This window comes from Oncorhynchus gorbuscha, linkage group LG12, assembly GCF_021184085.1.
Source record: "Oncorhynchus gorbuscha isolate QuinsamMale2020 ecotype Even-year linkage group LG12, OgorEven_v1.0, whole genome shotgun sequence".
Lineage (NCBI taxonomy): Eukaryota > Metazoa > Chordata > Actinopteri > Salmoniformes > Salmonidae > Oncorhynchus > Oncorhynchus gorbuscha.
Genome location: NC_060184.1, coordinates 42,513,400 through 42,534,119, shown reverse-complemented (window position 1 = coordinate 42,534,119; position 20,720 = coordinate 42,513,400). Strand labels below are relative to the sequence as shown.

Genomic DNA, 20,720 nt, shown 5'->3' with positions numbered 1-20,720 from the left:
GTTCAATTTATTAAAGTCGCCAATGATTTCAAGTCTGTGTATTGTAGGCAGCAGCATCTCTGTGCTAGTGATGGCTATTTAACATTCTGATGGCCTTGAGATAAAAGCAGTTTTTCAGTCTCTCAGTCCCAGCTTTGATGCACCTGTACTGACCTTGCCTCCTGGATGATAGCGGGTGAACAGGCAGTGACTCGTCTGGTTGTTGTCCTTCGTGATCTTTTTGGCATTCCTGTGACATCGGGTGCTGTAGGTGTCCTGGAGGGCAAGTAGTTTGCAAACCGCACCACCCTCTGGAGAGCCCTGTGGTTGTGGGTGGTGCAGTTGATGTACTAGGCGGTGATGCAGCTCGACAGGACGCTCTCAATTGTGCACCTGTAAAGGTTTGTGAGGGTTTTAGGTGACAAGCCAAATTTCTTCAGCCTCATGAGGTTAAAGAGGCGATGTTGCGCCTTCTTCACCACACTGTCTGTGTGGGTGGACCATTTCAGTTTGTCAGTGATATGTATGCCCCAGAACTTCCACCTTCTCCACTGCTGTCCAGTTGGTGTGTATAGGGGGTGCTCCCTCTGCTGTTTCCTGAAGTCCAAGTCTCCTTTGTTTTCTTGATGTTGAGTGAGAGTCAACGCACCATTAGCATCTGCCATGGCGACAGGAGGGCAGCAACAAATAAATGTGTATTCTGGTTTATGGACACATCTATAGCCAGGACCTCAAATTTCTTGGGAACAGAAATATTTAGTTTTAACATATATGGCCACTCCTCCCCCTTTCTGTAATCTGCCACATCTAAACATATTATAATAATTTATTCCAATGTCTTTATCAGATACAGAATCACTTAAAACTTCTTCAGGATCGGTGTCCCTTCCACGGGACGGTTGAGCAAACGTTTTCCAAGACATAGACATATCTGATACTGTCATGTTTTGTCATTTATTATCATGTCTTGTCCCTGTGCTTCCCATTCTGTTCGTTTCCCCCTGCTGGTCTTATTAGGTTCGTTCCCTCTTTCTATCCCTCTCTCTCCCCCTCCCTCTCTCACTCTCTCGCTCTCTCTTCTCTCTATCTTTCCGTTCCTGTTCCCAGCTGTTCCTATTCCCCTAATCAATCATTTAGTCTTCCCACACCTGTTCCCGATCCTTTCCCTGATTAGAGTCCCTATTTCTCTCCTTGTTATTCGTTTCTGCCCTGTCGGTTCCTTGTCTAGAATTCACCGTGCTGTGTTTGTGTATCGCCCTGTCGTGTCGTGTTTTCCTCAGATGCTGCGTGGTGAGCAGGTGTCTGAGTCTGTCTGGTTCAAGTGCCTTCCCGAGGCAACCTGCTGTTCACCTGCTGTTCAAGATCGAGTCTCCAGTTGTCCTCGTCATTTCGAGTGAAAGTTGTGTTTTTTTGATTGTATTTACTTTACTGGATTAAAGACTCTGTTTTCGCCAAGTCGCTTTTGGGTCCTCTTTCACCGGCATGACAGAAGGAACCGACCAAGGAATGGACCCAGCGACTTCAGACGCTCGTTACACTGCCGTCGAGATCCAAGGAGCCATGCTCGGCAGACACGAGCAGGAATTGTCTGCTGCTCGCCATGCCGTGGAGAACCTGGCCGCTCAGGTTTCCGACCTCTCTGGACAGTTCCAGAGTCTACGTCTCGTGCCACCTGTTACTTCCTGGCCTGCCGAGCCTCCAGAACCTAGGGTTAATAACCCACCTTGCTACTCCGGGCAGCCCACTGAGTGCCGCTCCTTTCTCACGCAGTGTGAGATTGTGTTCTCTCTCCAACCCAACACATACTCTAGAGAGAGAGCTCGGGTTGCTTACGTCATTTCACTCCTTACTGGCCGGGCTCGAGAATGGGGCACAGCTATCTGGGAGGCAAGGGCTGATTGCTCTAACAAGTTCCAGAACTTTAAAGAGGAGATGATTCGGGTTTTTGACCGTTCAGTTTTTGGTAGGGAGGCTTCTAGGGCCCTGGCTTCCTTATGCCAAGGTGAACGGTCCATAACGGATTATTCTATTGAGTTTCGCACTCTTGCTGCCTCTAGTGAGTGGAACGAGCCGGCGCTGCTCGCTCGTTTTCTGGAGGGACTCCACGCAGTGGTTAAGGATGAGATTCTCTCCCGGGAGGTTCCTTCAGATGTGGACTCTTTGATTGCTCTCGCCATCCGCATAGAACGACGGGTAGATCTTCGTCACCGGGCTCGTGGAAGAGAGCTCGCATCAACGGTGTTTCCCTGCTCCGCATCGCAACCATCTCCCTCCTCTGGCTCAGAGACTGAGCCCATGCAGCTGGGAGGGATTCGCATCTCGACTAAGGAGAGGGAACGGAGGATCACCAACCGCCTGTGCCTCTATTGCGGAGTTGCTGGACATTTTGTTAATTCATGTCCAGTAAAGCCAGAGCTCATCTGTAAGCGGAGGGCTACAGGTGAGCGCAACTACTCAAGTCTCTCCATCAAAATCCTGTACTACTTTGTCGGTCCATCTACGCTGGACCGGTTCGGGTGCTACATGTAGTGCCTTGATAGACTCTGGGGCTGAGGGTTGTTTCATGGACGAAGCATGGGTTCGGAAACATGACATTCCTTTCAGAGAGTTAGAGAAGCCTACGCCCATGTTCGCCTTAGATGGTAGTCATCTTCCCAGTATCAGATTTGAGACACTACCTTTAACCCTCACAGTATCTGGTAACCACAGTGAGACTATTTCTTTTTTGATTTTCCGTTCACCGTTTACACCTGTTGTTTTGGGTCATCCCTGGCTAGTATGTCATAATCCTTCTATTAATTGGTCTAGTAATTCTATCCTATCCTGGAACGTTTCTTGTCATGTGAAGTGTTTAATGTCTGCCATCCCTCCCGTTTCTTCTGTCCCTACTTCTCAGGAGGAACCTGGCGATTTGACAGGAGTGCCGGAGGAATATCATGATCTGCGCACGGTCTTCAGTCGGTCCCGAGCCAACTCCCTTCCTCCTCACCGGTCGTATGATTGTAGTATTGATCTCCTTCCGGGGACCACTCCTCCTCGGGGTAGACTATACTCTCTGTCGGCTCCCGAACGTAAGGCTCTCGAGGATTATTTGTCTGTGTCTCTTGACGCCGGTACCATAGTGCCTTCTTCCTCTCCGGCCGGGGCGGGGTTCTTTTTTGTTAAGAAGAAGGACGGTACTCTGCGCCCTGCGTGGATTATCGAGGGCTGAATGACATAACGGTTAAGAATCGTTATCCGCTTCCCCTTATGTCATCAGCCTTCGAGATTCTGCAGGGAGCCAGGTGCTTTACTAAGTTGGACCTTCGTAACGCTTACCATCTCGTGCGCATCAGAGAGGGGGACGAGTGGAAAACGGCGTTTAACACTCCGTTAGGGCATTTTGAGTACCGGGTTCTGCCGTTCGGTCTCGCCAATGCGCCAGCTGTTTTTCAGGCATTAGTTAATGATGTTCTGAGAGACATGCTGAACATCGTTGTTTTTGTCTATCTTGACGATATCCTGATTTTTTCTCCGTCACTCGAGATTCATGTTCAGCACGTTCGACGTGTTCTACAGCGCCTTTTAGAGAATTGTCTCTACGTAAAGGCTGAGAAGTGCTCTTTTCATGTCTCCTCCGTTACTTTTCTCGGTTCCGTTATTTCCGCTGAAGGCATCCAGATGGATTCCGCTAAGGTCCAAGCTGTCAGTGATTGGCCCGTTCCAAGGTCACGTGTCGAGTTGCAGCGCTTTTTAGGTTTCGCTAATTTCTATCGGCGTTTCATTCGTAATTTCGGTCAAGTTGCTGCCCCTCTCACAGCTCTTACTTCTGTCAAGACGTGTTTTAAGTGGTCCGGTTCCGCCCAGGGAGCTTTTGATCTTCTAAAAGAACGTTTACGTCCGCTCCTATCCTCGTTACTCCTGACGTCACTAGACAATTCATTGTCGAGGTTGACGCTTCAGAGGTAGGCGTGGGAGCCATTCTATCCCAGCGCTTCCAGTCTGACGATAAGGTTCATCCTTGCGCTTATTTTTCTCATCGCCTGTCGCCATCTGAGCGCAACTATGATGTGGGTAACCGTGAACTGCTCGCCATCCGCTTAGCCCTAGGCGAATGGCGACAGTGGTTGGAGGGGGCGACCGTTCCTTTTGTCGTTTGGACAGACCATAAGAACCTTGAGTACATCCGTTCTGCCAAACGACTTAATGCCCGTCAAGCTCGTTGGGCGTTGTTTTTCGCTCGTTTCGAGTTTGTGATTTCTTACCGTCCGGGTAGCAAGAACACCAAGCCTGATGCCTTATCCCGTCTGTTTAGTTCTTCTGTGGCTTCTACTGATCCCGAGGGGATTCTTCCTTATGGGCGTGTTGTCGGGTTAACAGTCTGGGGAATTGAAAGACAGGTTAAGCAAGCACTCACGCACACTGCGTCGCCGCGCGCTTGTCCTAGTAACCTCCTTTTCGTTCCTGTTTCCACTCGTCTGGCTGTTCTTCAGTGGGCTCACTCTGCCAAGTTAGCTGGTCATCCCGGTGTTCGAGGCACTCTTGCGTCTATTCGCCAGCGCTTTTGGTGGCCGACTCAGGAGCGTGACACGCGCCGTTTCGTGGCTGCTTGTTCGGACTGCGCGCAGACTAAATCGGGTAACTCTCCTCCTGCCGGTCGTCTCAGACCGCTCCCCATTCCTTCTCGACCATGGTCTCACATCGCCCTAGACTTCATTACCGGTCTGCCTTTGTCTGCGGGGAAGACTGTGATTCTTACGGTTGTCGATAGGTTCTCTAAGGCGGCACATTTCATTCCCCTCGCTAAACTTCCTTCCGCTAAGGAGACGGCACAAATCATTATCGAGAATGTATTCAGAATTCATGGCCTCCCGTTAGACGCCGTTTCAGACAGAGGCCCGCAATTCACGTCACAGTTTTGGAGGGAGTTCTGTCGTTTGATTGGTGCGTCCGTCAGTCTCTCTTCCGGGTTTCATCCCCAGTCTAACGGTCAAGCAGAGAGGGCCAATCAGACGATTGGTCGCATACTACGCAGCCTTTCTTTCAGAAACCCTGCGTCTTGGGCAGAACAGCTCCCCTGGGCAGAATACGCTCACAATTCGCTTCCTTCGTCTGCTACCGGGTTATCTCCGTTTCAGAGTAGTCTGGGTTACCAGCCTCCTCTGTTCTCATCCCAGCTTGCCGAGTCCAGCGTTCCCTCCGCTCAAGCGTTTGTCCAACATTGTGAGCGCACCTGGAGGAGGGTGAGGTCTGCACTTTGCCGTTACAGGGCACAGACTGTGAGAGCCGCCAATAAACGCAGGATTAAGAGTCCAAGGTATTGTTGCGGCCAGAGAGTGTGGCTTTCCACTCGCAACCTTCCTCTTACGACAGCTTCTCGTAAGTTGACTCCGCGGTTCATTGGTCCGTTCCGTGTCTCCCAGGTCGTCAATCCTGTCGCTGTGCGACTGCTTCTTCCGCGACATCTTCGTCGCGTCCATCCTGTCTTCCATGTCTCCTGTGTCAAGCCCTTTCTTCGCACTCCCGTTCGTCTTCCCTCCCCCTCCCGTCCTTGTCGAGAGCGCACCTATTTACAAGGTACATAAGATCATGGACATGCGTTCTCGGGGACGGGGTCACCAATACTTAGTGGATTGGGAGGGTTACGGTCCTGAGGAGAGGAGTTGGGTTCCGTCTCGGGACGTGCTGGACCGTTCACTCATTGATGATTTCCTCCGTTGCCGCCAGGATTCCTCCTCGAGTGCGCCAGGAGGCGCTCGGTGAGTGGGGGGGTACTGTCATGTTTTGTCATTTATTATCATGTCTTGTCCCTGTGCTTCCCATTCTGTTCGTTTCCCCCTGCTGGTCTTATTAGGTTCGTTCCCTCTTTCTATCCCTCTCTCTCCCCCTCCCTCTCTCACTCTCTCGCTCTCTCTTCTCTCTATCGTTCCGTTCCTGCTCCCAGCTGTTCCTATTCCCCTAATCAATCATTTAGTCTTCCCACACCTGTTCCCGATCCTTTCCCTGATTAGAGTCCCTATTTCTCTCCTTGTTATTCGTTTCTGCCCTGTCGGTTCCTTGTCTAGAATTCACCGTGCTGTGTTTGTGTATCGCCCTGTCGTGTCGTGTTTTCCTCAGATGCTGCGTGGTGAGCAGGTGTCTGAGTCTGTCTGGTTCAAGTGCCTTCCCGAGGCAACCTGCTGTTCACCTGCTGTTCAAGATCGAGTCTCCAGTTGTCCTCGTCATTTCGAGTGAAAGTTGTGTTTTTTTGATTGTATTTACTTTACTGGATTAAAGACTCTGTTTTCGCCAAGTCGCTTTTGGGTCCTCTTTCACCGGCATGACAGATACTGGCAGAAAGCTTAAATTATTGTTAATCTAACTGCACTGTCCAATTTAGAGTATAACTATTACAGTGAAAGAATACCACGCTATGGTTTGAGAGTGCACAATTTTGAAAATGAAAAGTTATTAATAAACAAATGAGGCACATTTGGGCAGTCTTGATACAACATTTACAACAGAAATGCAAGGGTGCATTGGATCAGTCTTAAACTTTGGACATGCACTGCTGCCATCTAGTGGCCAAAATCTTAATTGCACCTGGGCAGGAATAATACATTATGGCATTTCTCTTGCATGTCAAATATGATGGTACAAAAAATAAAAAATAACAGTTGTTGTTTTCTTTGTATCATCTTTTACCAGATATATTGTGTTACCTTCTCCTACGTTCCTTTCACATTTGCACAAACTTGAAAGTGTTTCCTTTGAAATGGTACCAATAATATGCATATCCATACTTCAGGGCCTGAGCTACAGGCAGTTAGATTTGGGGATGTAATTTTAGGCCAAAACATTTTTTTAAAGGGGCAGATCCTTAAGAGGCCATGTTTTCAAGAGAACCAGAATGTCAAGACACGAGTCCTGTACTCAAATATCAATTGTGTCCATTTTTTTAAACCAAGCCCACTACCAGATTTAAAGTCAGAGAAGGTATTCTGCTCATTCCCATAAGAGCTAACAGGCATACAGTAGGGTCATCTGCAGCTATTTGTTAAGTGAGCTGAGATAAGGTCCCTGGCCAACCACATAACTGAGCATTTGACAGATGCAGGGGCTGGGGCGGGAACTGGGAGAGCAGTTAATACCACATCTGCCAAGTGTCCCATTAGCACAAAAGTATGGTGTCTGGCTACTAGAAATAGCTGATGTTGTTTTTGAATTGTGTATAGTTTACATTTCGAGAGAGTGACAAAATGAGAGAAGGAGTGAAAAAAGATAGGGAGAATGAGAGAGAAAGAGAGGGATATAGAAATCTGAGGCAGGCTCCTGTGTTGGCAGGCTATTCATCAGGCTGAGGCACTTAGTCAGACAGAGCAGGGCTGAGGTGACTGATGCTCTCTCCATCTCCATCTTCTCTCTGGTGCTCACAGTCACTGCACCCGCAGAGATAGCACTGAGCCATGACAGGGAGAAAGACTGGGAGACAGACGCAAGGGGAGGAAGAATGATCAGCTGTTTGAGGGTGTTGGAATTCCTCTACATACACACTGTGGTTAGGTGTGACAAAGATGGAGAGAGTTTACTGTAATTAGTGAGGTTATAGAAGATGTCCTCACGCGACTAGAGAAATGTAAGGACTAGGCCACATCCAATGTCCTCTACAGTATGCTGCCAGCTTTATTCCCTATGTCCTTTACTCTATCTGTGTCCTATACTTAGGGCCGTGCATTTTGGGGGTGGAAATGGAGGCACTGGGCTTTTACCGTTATTACCAGCATTATCCACCAGTATTGCTGCAGGTAGAAAAACCTAGGAAATGTTCTGTAATTGACACAAGCTGTTGACAAGATGGTTGCGCATGTATGTTTGGCGGGGGAGTTGTAGCTCTTCAAATAGCACAAAACCTATTATTTGGCAGGAAATACTATTTGTCGATCCAGGAATCAAGCATTATCATCCGACTCACAATATAGTCATCATAACTACATCTCATCCATAGTCTATTCTACAGTACAGAAAAATTATCCAAGGGCAGCTTTAATGTTCAGCTCTTAATACCTTGGGTTCAGACTGATGAACATAGATCTGACCCTGAATTAGTCAGTAGCAGCAGGCGATGACACGAGCACATCAGCTGTAATGCTACAGCATGGCAGAGATGTAGATACTGTGATGTTTTCCCCAGTGTTAATGAGCCACAAAGTACAGAGTCAGCAGCTGTAGAGCAGCCAGCCTCTGGGGAGGGGTTACTACAGGGTTGGAGAGGAGAGACACAACCACTCCCAGGAGAAAACAACATGGCTGCCAAGGAGGATCACTATGTAAGCCTTAGGACCAGGGAAAGGAGACCGAGATATCATCTCACCCAGGGGAGGGGGAAGGAGGGGGGAGGGAAAGAGAGAGAGAAAGAGAGAGATTGACAGAGTGAGTTAAAAGACCAATTTTAATCGTGCTAGCTAGCCATATTCATCTAGCTCCAACTGTTTACTAGTGGTAACCATAGAAACTTGGCCACTGAGGCAGCACCAGCAGAAACAGAGAGAGAGAGAGAGACCCCCCCCCATTTTACTTTTACATTTCCAGCAGAAATCAAATCAGAGAATGGGAAGAATCAGTTTAAACACAGAATTCTGAGGGAGAACCCGGACGCTTTGTTTGCCGACTGCTCACACAGCAGGACTGTTACAAACCTGTTATTTTACACAGACAACACTACTGCCTGGCATACAGCTGTAACCAGGCATTTAAGGTATACGACAAAGAAAGGAATCTGTAAGGTTGGCAAATCCACATTTTTGAGAACAGCGAGAAGGACCAGGACAACAGGTTTCTGACGGTAAATGGCACTCTCATGTGCCAGGGCAGTGAGGCTGCACTCAGGACTTTTGCGCGGGACTTCCCCACCCTAACGAAGATAGCGGAAACTAAAAAAGACAAGGACAACACCCTGACCTCTCCCCTCACTTCAGGAACTCCAACAGCAGGAGCCCAGGCCCAAACCCACACATCAGGTATATCCTACCCCATGCCTGCCTACGACCACCAGAGCCATGACCACACTACCATCAGCATACCATCAGCCTGCTGTGAGACAGTGCAGGACCCAACCAGTGCAGGATCCCGATGAAGAACTCTGTCCAGGAGCTGAGAGAGAACATTACCACAGCGCTTGAGGAGGTAAAGGCCACCATCAGGAGAGAGCTAGGACAGGTAAAGAAGGAGATGGCAAAGGAGTTGTCTGTCATCAAAAGGGTGCTGTAGCATAGCCCCCCCCCCACCCCCCCAGCCGACACACCCCCAAACATCCCTCCTCGTACACAGGCCCTGTGTACCCCAGCCCCAGACCGTAAACCCACCAATATGGTAAAACCCACTGAGGTGCCATCCTCATTGACTCAAATGGGAAATTCATCCAAGAGGATAAACTCTTACCCCACCACAAGGTGTGCAAAATCCATTGCCCAAAAACACAGGATGCACTTCACATCTTGTCCCAGCCTGACTTTGGCACACCAGGCTACAGTATTATTCACACCGGCACCAACAACCTACGAGAGGAGCAGGAGAGAGTAGGCAGCCTGGTCAACAGAGTAGCAGAGAGGGCCTCTGAGCGGTCCCCCAACTTCCACATCACCATCTCCACTCTGCTGCCCCGCAAAGACTTTCATCCCCGTACCATTCAGAAAGTCAACAATGACATCACCAGAGGGTGTGACCTACTCCCCAACATGCACGTTCCTCACCACCCAACAATCACCCCAGAGCATCTGCATGACCACTCCCACCTGAGGAAGCAGACAGTAGGGATGTTTGCCAAGTCTCTAAAGGACATGGCACTTGGGTAGACAAACACCCCATGCCGCACTGGACAGAGGACCACCCAGAGACCCATACCAAACTGCACCACCAAGGAGCCCCAGGCCCCCTCTACGCCACACCAGACCAAGCACACCCCACAGGCCCCATCCACCACCAGAGCACCACCACTTCCATCGGCATAGCCAGACTGGACTGGGCCCAGCCTACTACCCCTACTACCAGACTACCATCTCTACCAGACCAGAGAGGAAGCCCAACGGCCCAGAACTGGCCCTCCTCCACTCCACAGGGCCCAAGAGCAGGACCAGCGCACCTACGCAAAGGTCGTCAGAGGACAGGAGAACCCTGTAGGATTGAGTGAGGTTAAACAGCCCCTCCAATACATACACACACACACACACACACAAGGCACTAAACTACACTAAACTACACTAAACTACACTAAACACACACACACACACACACACACCTATTGTACTACAAGTTTCCTTGTTCAATGAATAGTATATGAATAGTACGACCCTGCCTCACACAGGAAGCGGCACAGGTCCTAATCCAGGCACTTGTCATCTCCCGTCTGGATTACTGCAACTCGCTGTTGGCTGGGCTCCCTGCCTGTGCCATTAAACCCCTACAACTCATCCAGAACGCCGCAGCCCGTCTGGTGTTCAACCTTCCCAAGTTCTCTCACGTCACCCCGCTCCTCCACTCTCTCCACTGGCTTCCAGTTGAAGCTCGCATCCGCTACAAGACCATGGTGCTTGCCTACGGAGCTGTGAGGGGAACGGCACCTCAGTACCTCCAGGCTCTGATCAGGCCCTACACCCAAATAAGGGCACTGCGTTCATCCACCTCTGGCCTGCTCGCCTCCCTACCACTGAGGAAGTACAGTTCCCGCTCAGCCCAGTCAAAACTGTTCGCTGCTCTGGCTCCCCAATGGTGGAACAAACTCCCTCACGACGCCAGGACAGCGGAATCAATCACCACCTTCCGGAGACACCTGAAACCCCACCTCTTTAAGGAATACCTAGGATAGGATAAAGTAATCATTCTCACCCCCCTTAAAATATGTAGATGCACTATTGTAAAGTGGCTGTTCCACTGGATGTCATAAGGTGAATGCACCAATTTGTAAGTCGCTCTGGATAAGAGCGTCTGCTAAATGACTTAAATGTAATGTAATGTAAATGAATAGGAGAATATATAACAGAAAAAATGTTAGCTGTTATCCTGTTTATCTCATTCTTAACAACTTATTAGTTCCTGTATTTATATTCTTATTTCTGACTGCTATTCATGTGGAACATTCAGGGCCTAAACTCATCAACCTTTGGACTGAAGAGTTTAGCACTGGACGTCATCATTCTGCAGGATACATGGTGTAAGGCTGACACTGTCACTCACTGTCCCACAGGCTACAGAGAGGTAATTGTGTCATCACAGAAACACAGCTCTGTCAATAGAGGCAGAGACTCTGGAGGACTGATCATTTGGTACAAATCCGAACTACAAAATCTAATTGATCCCCTCAAAATTGGTAAATATCACATTTGGTTCAAACTGAAAAAACAACTTGTACTGACAGAGAAATATGTGTTCCTTTGCGCAATATATATCCCCCCCTTCAGAATCCCCATATTACTCAGAGGAGAGCTTCCCCACCCTTGAGGAGGAAATGTGCCATTTCCAGGCCCAGGGAAATGTGCTCGTCTGTGGGGACAAAAAATGCGCACACACAGGAACACTACCTGATATAATGACCACACGAGGGGACAGCTTTATACAGGCCATACTGTTTCTAACTGCCTTAATCTTCCCCATAGAAACAACAGTGACAGCACCATCAACAAAAACAGAAGGGAACTGTTGCAGCTCTGTAGAAGCCTGGTTCTGTATTTTGTCAATGGTAGGATACGGAGGGACTCTTTGGGGAGATTCACCTATTGCTCACCTCTTGGCCACAGCACAGTAGACTATATGATCACAGACATCGACCCTTTCTCTCTCAGCTCATTCACTGTCAAGCCACTAACACCTCTGTCTGATCACAGCCAAATTACGTTGTTCATCAAAAGAACAGACATGGAATGAACCACACATTCACAGCCCAGTAAGCTGTACAACATCAGAAATTCATACAGATGGGCCCAAAACAGCAGAGAAGAATACCAGAAAGCAACCTGTAACCAAAATATCCAAACAGTCTCAGATAACGTTCTGGATACCACATTCACTCACAGTAAAGAAGGCATCAATCTAGCAGTAAAAAACATCAACTATATATTCAGGCAAATGGCAAAAGAAGCACAACTGAAATTGACACAAACAAAACAAAAAAGACCACATATGACACCTGGTTTGATGCAGATTGTCAGGAACAAACTTAGAACACTATCCAACACTATCCCAAATCATGGTGAATTACGCCTTCATTACTGTGAGACTTAAAAACTCTATGAACGTACACTCAGAAACAAAAAAGCCGAGTACAACAGCAAGCAGCTGACGCTAATTGAGGAGTCCATAAACACAAACAACCAATGGCAAAATTGGAAAATCCCCCCCAAAATCTAAACAACAAGAATTAGCAAAATTATACAAAATGGTGACATACGGACAACCCATTATAAAACACTCTACAACACCGTTCAAATTGACAGAAACGCAGAGCAATGGCAAATTCATTAAAAGTTGAATGGATTAGAAAAAGCTATAAAGGACAATCAAAATCCACTGGACTCTCCAATTACTGACCAGGAGCTCTATAAGAAACTTTAGGCCCTCAAATGTAAAAAAGCATGTGGACCTGATGGCATCCTAAATGAGATGCACAAACTCACTAGGGCAAAATTTCAATTGCCTATATTAAAACTGTTTAATATAAAAGTGTAGGTTATCTGGAATCAAGGACTCATAACCCCAGTCTTTAAGAACGGAGGCAAATTTGACCCGAACAATTACAGAGGCATTTGTGTGAACAGTAACCTGGGGAAGGTTTTCTGTAGTATTATAAATGTAAGAGTTCTAAAACTTCCTTAATAAGCACAATGTCTTGAGTAAAAGCCAAATTGGATTTATACTAAAACATCATATGACTGATCATATTTACACCCTACACGCCCTGATAGATAAACATGTCCACCAAAATAATACCAAAATATACGCTTGCTTTATCGACTTCAAAAAAGCATTTGAATCTATTTGGCATACATGACTGTTCTACAAAGTTATTAAGAGTGGTGTAGGGGGTAAAACATATGACATAATTAAATCAATGTATACTGGCAATACGTGCATCATTAAAATTGGCAAGAAAATTACTTAATTATTTAACCAGGGGCGGGGCCTTCGCCAGGGTTGCAATCTGAGCCCTGCACTCTTCAATATTTACATCAACGAATTGGCCACTATTCTAGAAAAATCCTAAGCCCCTGATGTTAGTCTCCACAATTCAGAGATTAAATGCCTACTCTTCGCAGATGACCTATGACTGCTGTCACCCACAGCACATGGCCTACAGCAGAGCCTGGACCTGCTAGAGCAGTACTGCCAGACCTGGGCTCTAAAATTAAAATAAAGACTAAAATAATGATTTTCCAGAGAATATCCAGATCTCAGGGAATTAGACCAAAGTTCTCTATTGGTACAAAATATATAGAGTAGTGCACACATTACAATTACTTAAGTTTAAAAATAAGCTCAACTGGACACCATAATGATGCAGTGAATGAACTGAGAGAGAAAGCACACAGGGCATTCTTCGACCATTAAAAAACAAATTCAAATTTAAATACCTATTAAAATTTGGCTAAAACTAATTGAATGTGTCATTGAACCAATTGCATTTTATGCCAGCGAGTTGTGAGGTTCACCTGCAAAACAAGATATCACCAAATGGGACAAACACCCCATTGAAGCCCTGCATGCAGAGTTCTGTAAGATTGTCCTACATGTCCAGAGGAAAACTACAAACAAATGCAGAATTTGGCCAATATCCACTAATAATAAAAACTCAAAAAAGAGCTATTAAGTTTTGGAAACATCTAAAATATAGTGACCCCCTCTCATATCATTACCAAGCCCTGTATGCATCCAGCTGGTCATTTAACACCATAGTGCCCTCCAAGCTCGTCATCAAGCTCGAGACCCTGGGTCTCGACCACGCCCTGTGCAACTGGGTACTCGACTTCCTGACGGGCCGCCCCCAGGTGGTGAGGGTAGGCAACAACATCTCCACCCCGCTGATCCTTAACACTGGGGCCCCACAAGGGTGCGTTCTGAGCCCTCACCTGTACTCCCTGTTCACCCACGACTGCGTGGCCACGCACGCCTCCAACTCAAACATCAAGTTTGCGGACGACACAACAGTGGTAGGCTTGATTACCAACAACGACGAGACGGCCTACAGGGAGGAGGTGAGGGCCCTCGGAGTGTGGTGTCAGGAAAATAACCTCACACTCAACGTCAACAAAACTAAGGAGATGATTGTGGACTTCAGGAAACAGCAGAGGGAACACACCCCTATCCACATCGATGGGACAGTAGTGGTAGTAAGTTTTAAGATCCTCGGCGTACACATCACAGACAAACTGAAGAAATTCAGATTGTCACCAAAAGCACTCACAAACTTCTACAGATGCACAATCGAGAGCATCCTGTCGGGCTGTATCACCACCTGGTACGGCAACTGCTCCGCCCACAACCGTAAGGCTCTCCAGAGGGTAGTGAGGTCTGCACAACGCATCACCGGTGGCAAACTACCTGCCCTCCAGGACACCTACACCACCCGATGTCACAGGAAGGCCATAAAGATCATCAAGGACAACAACCACCCGAGCCACTGCCTGTTCACCCCGCTATCATCCAGAAGTTGAGGTCAGTACAGGTGCATCAAAGCTAGGACCGAGAGACTGAAAAACAGCTTCTATCTCAAGGCCATCAGACTGTTAAACAGCCACCACTAACATTGAGTGGCTGCTGCCAACACACTGACTCAACTCCAGCCACTTCAATAATGGGAATTGATGGGAAATTATGTAAAATATATCACTAGCCACTTTAAACAATGCTACCTAATATAATGTTTACATACCCTACATTATTCATCTCATATGTATACGTATATACTGTACTCTATATCATCTACTGCATCTTTATGTAATACATGTATCACTAGCCACTTTAACTATGCCACTTTGTTTACATAGTCATCTCATATGTATATACTGCACTCAATACCATCTACTGTATCTTGCCTATGCCGCTCTGTACCATCACTCATTCATATATCTTTATGTACATATTCTTTATTCCCTTACACTTGTGTCTATAAGGTAGTAGTTTTGGAATTGTTTGCTAGATTACTTGTTGGTTATTACTGCATTGTCGGAACTCGAAGCACAAGCATTTCGCTACACTCGCATTAACATCTGATAACCATGTGTATGTGACAAACAACATTTGATTTGATTTGATTTGATTTGGTCCTGGGGCTGAGTTCACAAACCTGTTCTACTAACACACTGAAGCCTCAGGGCCAGAACATCCAATCAATCAGAATAAAACAAATTACACAATTAAAACAAAACTACATTGCTTATTGGGAAACACAAGTACAAGCACAAAGCAAAATACAGTGCTATCTAGCCCTAAATAGACAGTACACCATGGCTAACTATTTGACCATGGTTACTGATCAAAACCTTAGAAAAACCTTGACAGAGTACGGGCTCAGTGAGCACAGCCTTGCCATTGAGAAGGGTAGACACAGGAAAACCTGGCTCCAAGTAGAGGTAAGGCTGTGCAACCACGGCACCACAGCAGAACCTGAGACAGAGCTGCATTTCCTGACAAAATATCAAAAATATAAAACCAGGTTTCAAATACCTCTCTGATGAGAATAGGCTACCCATCCTGTTGGGGGAGGAAGCAGAGAGCTGTGGGTTGGCAGCGCACTACATTGCTGCCTGCGATAAGATGAGGGACAGTGTCTGACAGACCAATCAACCTGCACATGTCCTCTATTGTATGCTTATTGTTATTGTTCAATGTATGGTTATTTTGACTCTTGGTTATTGTTGTTACTGTTGTCCCGTTGACAATTTTGATTCTTATGATCTTAATATTGTAAATATCCAAAGTAAGCTTGCCAATAAAGCAAATTGAATTGAATTGGGAGACTGACAGAACAACAGAAAGAGAGAGAGAGAGAGAGAGAGAGAGAGAGAGAGAGAGAGAGAGAGAGAGAGAGAGAGAGAGAGAGAGAGAGAGAGAGAGAGAGAGAGAGAGAGAGAGAGAGAGAGAGAGAGAGAGAGAGAGAGAGAGAGAGAAGAGAGAGAGAGAGAGAGAGAGAGAGAGAGAGAGAGAAGAGAGAGAGAAAGAGAGAGAAGAGAGAGAGAGAGAGAGAGAGAGAGAGAGAGAGAGAGAGAGAGAGAGAGAGAGAGAGAGAGAGAAAGAGAGAGAGAGAGAGAGAGAGAGAGAGAGAGAGAGAGAGAGAGAGAGAGAGAAGCAGAGAGGAGAGGAGAGAAAAATAGACAGAATGCACAAGAAAGGGGGAGCATTCGCTTCAGCAGGGAGAGTCAACACAGGGGCATGTTTTGCTTGTGGAGTCTTTTTACGGTGCCACAACACTGTCAATGAGGTGAACAGATGTCACGCCCTGGTCGAGGTATTTTGTGTTTATCTTCATTTATTGGGTCAGGCCAGGGTGTGGCATGGGTTTTTGTATGTGGTGTGTATATATCGGGATTGTAGCTAGTGGGGTGATCTAGAAAAGTCTATGGCTATCTGGAGTGGTTCTCAATCAGAGGCAGGTGTTTATCGTTGTCTCTGATTGGGAACCATATTTAGGCAGCCATATTCTTTGAGTTTGTCGTGAGTGATTGTCCTTAGTGTCCTTGTTCCTGTCTATGTGTTAGTGTACACAAGTATAGGCTGTTTCGGTTTTTGTTACGTTTATTGTTTTTTTGTAGTGTTTGTATTATATTCGTGTTACGTTTGTTTATTATGGATCGCAATCTACACGCTGCATTTTGGTTCGACTCTCTGTCAATGGAAGAAATCCCTTACAACAGAAGAACAGGTCTTCACATAAACTCATTACTGTAAGCCTGACTCTGTCTCTGTGTGTGTCTTTGTAAAACCACTCAATCCGCTTAATAAACCACTACTGCAAGTAGAGATACAACCAAGTAGAGATACAACCAAGTAATGATATTGTTTGTTAGAAAAGGATGTTGCCTCGGAGAAACAAGTTAAAAAAATACTTTTCACCAATGGCCGACCCTCTATAGTACAAAATGAGGGCCGCAGGAGAGACAGCAGGGTTCTGTGGTTCTAAAAGAGACTACACACTGTGTGTAGCCTACTGTAGTATTGGTTTCCCCATCTCTTGTAACTCAGTATGGGTACAGGTACAGACAAACACCAAACAATCCTGTTCTCTTCCTTCTTCAATATCAGCTGACAAAACCCAATATAACACTTCAAACCATCACACAGACTCAGAATTTTCTATGCCAAGAATCCCTATTTTGTATCCCACAGTGATGTGAGACAGAGACGTCCTTTTCCATTTCCTAAAATGAGCCTGCGGTGAGCCAAGACAAGCCTTCTCTTCTCTCCAGCGCTGAGCGGCTTAGATCACTGATGAACATGTCACATCGACCCACACAACAACACAGAAGGCTGAGACGAGTGTTGGTGTATGTCGAGTAGGTATTAACCTGTGTGTGTTTGTGTGTGTACCTGTGTGGGTGTAGAGTAGGTATCAGAGTAGGTACATGCCTCCACTACATCTCTAGTCCTCCACAGACTCTAAAGCCATTTGATGTGATCTCTCAAAGGCAAACAATGTATATGGCATACAAGCACACAGTACACACATACACAAACAAACACACACATATTGTATATACAGCACACATCTATTTATACAAAGCAGTTCATTAATATTTGATTCCTCTTTTAGTATTTTCATGCATTCCCCAGATCAATGGAAGAGAGGCACTGAAAGGCATTGTGGGAGATGGTGCCTACCTCGTCATAAGTGTACCGGTAGTCTGCCTTCTTTGATTTCAGATCCCACAAGACCACGATCCCAGACTCATATCCAATTATAAGCTGGAATGAAAAAGTGACAGGCAGCTAGTGAGATTTGGCCCCGGTGAGAAGATGACCCACGTCAGAGAAGGAATAATATGCTCAAAATTCACACGGCAGGCTGTGGTGGGGGGGGGGGGTAAAAGACAATGCATACTTTTGAACTTGGTTCTAAACCAACGACAAGACAAATAAGTGCATTTTGTTAAATGTTTTATTGATATCGGTTAACCAAACCATGCCTTTCATAAAGGCTAAACCTCTAATGTTTCATAAAGGCTAAACCTCTAATGTTTCATAAAGGCTAAACCTCTAATGTTTCATAAAGGCTACACCTATAATGTTTTATAAAGGTTAAACCTATAATGTTTTATAAAGACTAAACCTATAATGTTTTATAAAGGTTAAACCTATGTTTTATAAAGACTAAACCTATAATGTTTTATAAAGACTAAACCGATAATGTATTATAAAGGCTAAACCTATAATGTTTTATAAAGGCTAAACCTATAATGTTTTATAAAGACTAAACCTATAATGTTTTATAAAGGCTAAACCGATAATGTTTTATAAAGGCTAAACCGAATGTTTTATAAAGACTAAACCTATAATGTTTTATAAAGGCTAAACCTATAATGTTTTATAACATCACCCACATGACTGACTTTCTCTCTGACTTTCTGTGTCTTTAGACTCATTGATGGCGGGGGGCATGGCACACTCTTCAACATTAACAACAAGGAACGATACACACACGTAGATGTAATGTACACAATATGTGGGCAGAGAGACACTCTATACCTTTCCCTCATCCATGGGGTTGTCACTTATGTGGACCACAGGACCTGGGTGGGCCTTGGAGGATCTAATAGAGAGGAAGAGAAAAGGAAGAGAGAGCTCAAATAAGAAGAAAAGAGAGGTGAGAAACAACATTTACCTCAGCAGCATCAAAGGAAAGTCATATACATCAGACAGGTGAGGTAGTATTACATGTGCAGAGTTCACACACACCATGTAGATCACCTTGGACAGAGGACATACATTTAGCCTAGAGCATCTAAAGGAACTTAGTCCATTTGAAACAGAGCACTGGGAAGGACAGGGCTGACTGCTGAAGCCCTGAGAGTCCTCTTTCAAAGACAAGAGCTTACTGACAGGATAGATGGATGGCTGTCAGTCCCCTTTGAGTGTCTACTGTAGTGTATGTTGGGGAGTCAGAGGTGAAACTCACAGTAAAATAAGACAGCGGGAGACCGTTTTGCGGTGCTCTAACCAAAGTTGTTCTTTAATTAAGGTTGTGGGGAATGGGGAGGGGAGAAATACAATGGAAAGGTCTCTCAGGTAAATGGGTGGGTCACTCTGCGTCCGCCGTGGGGGCTCCTCGGACCGCCTGTGTTAATGAACAAAAGAGAGAGAGAGATGAGTCTGGGGTTTCAACCCTTGCTCTCAACTTGCGCAGGATGACGTGCTGCATGGGTCCTCTTCCTTTGGGGGGAAAAATGAAGAGAGAGATGCAGTTGAAGTCAGAAGTTTACATACACCTTAGCCAAAAACATTTAAACTCAGTTTTTCACAATTCCTGAGATTTAACCCTAGTAAAGATTCCCTGTCTTAGCTCAGTTAGGATCACCACTTTATTTGAAGAATGTGAAATGTCAGAATAATAGTAGAGAGAATGATTTATTTCAGCATTTATTTATTTCATCACATTCCCAGAGGATCAGAAGTTGACATACACTCAATTAGTATTTGGTAGCATTGCCTTTAAATTGTTTAACTTGGGTCAACTGTTTCGGGTAGCCTTCCACAAGCTTCCCACAGTAAGTTGGATTAATTTTGTCCCATTCCTCCTGACAGAGCTGGTGTAACTGAGTCAGGTTTGTAGGCCTCCTTGTTCACACACACTTTTTAAGTTCTGCCCACACATTTTCTATAGGATTGAGGTCAGGGCTTTGTGATGGCAACTCCAATACCTTGACTTTGTTGTCCTTAAGCTATTTTGCCACAACTTTGGAAGAATGCTTGAGGTCATAGTCCATTTGGAAGACCCATTTGCGACCAAGCTTTAACTTCCTGATTGATGTCTTGAGATGTTGCTTCAATATATCCACATAATTTTCTTGCCTCATGATGCCATTTATTCTGTGAAGTGCACCAGTCCCTCCTGCAGCAAAGCACCCCAACAACATGATGCTGCCACCCCCGTGCTTCACCATTGGGATGGTGTTCTTCGGCTTGCAGGCCTCCCCCTTTTTCCTCCAAACATAATGATGGTCATTATGGACAAACAGTTCTATTTTTGTTTCATCAAACCAGAGGACATTTCTCCAACTCGTAGAATCTTTGTGCCCATGTTCAGTTGCAAACCATAGTCTGGCTTTTTTTATGGTGGTTTTGGAGCAGTGGCTTCTTCCTTGCTGAGTGCCCTTTCAGGTTATGTCGATATAGGACTCGTTTTAATGTGGATATAGATACGTTTCCTCCATCATCTTCACAAGGTCCTTTGCTGTTATTCTGGGATTGATTTGCACTTTTTGCCCAAAAATATGTTAATCTCTATGAGACCGAATGCATCTCCTTCCTGAGCAGTATGTCGGCTGCGTGGTCCCATGGTGTTTATCCTTTTTGGGATAGGGGGCAGCATTTTCACTTTGGATGAATAGCGTGCCCAGAGTCAACTGCCTCCTACTCTGTTCCAGATGCTAATATATGCATATTATTATTAGTATTGGATAGGAAAGAGTGTCTCAGGCTTGTGACGCGCGCTCCCGACAGATTTACCTCTCGTTCCAGTGCTTTTCTTCAGACATAGGAATTCTCCGGTTGGAAGCTTATTGATGTTTTATGTTAAAAGCATC

The 20,720-nt window shown here is 45.8% G+C and overlaps 1 protein-coding gene across 3 annotated transcripts in view; it reads right to left on the bottom strand.

Annotated features, from left to right (window-relative positions):
* stxbp5a (syntaxin binding protein 5a (tomosyn)) overlaps positions 1-20,720 on the bottom strand; it is a 174,508-nt gene that overhangs the window by 49,407 nt on the left and 104,381 nt on the right. For all 3 annotated transcript variants that reach the window (XM_046292153.1, XM_046292154.1, XM_046292155.1), the window contains exons 6-7: positions 18,664-18,727; positions 17,800-17,883 (exon numbers count right to left, since the gene is read on the bottom strand). In XM_046292153.1, the coding sequence (XP_046148109.1) occupies positions 17,800-17,883; positions 18,664-18,727 (148 nt within the window). The remainder of the gene's footprint in view (positions 1-17,799; positions 17,884-18,663; positions 18,728-20,720) is intronic.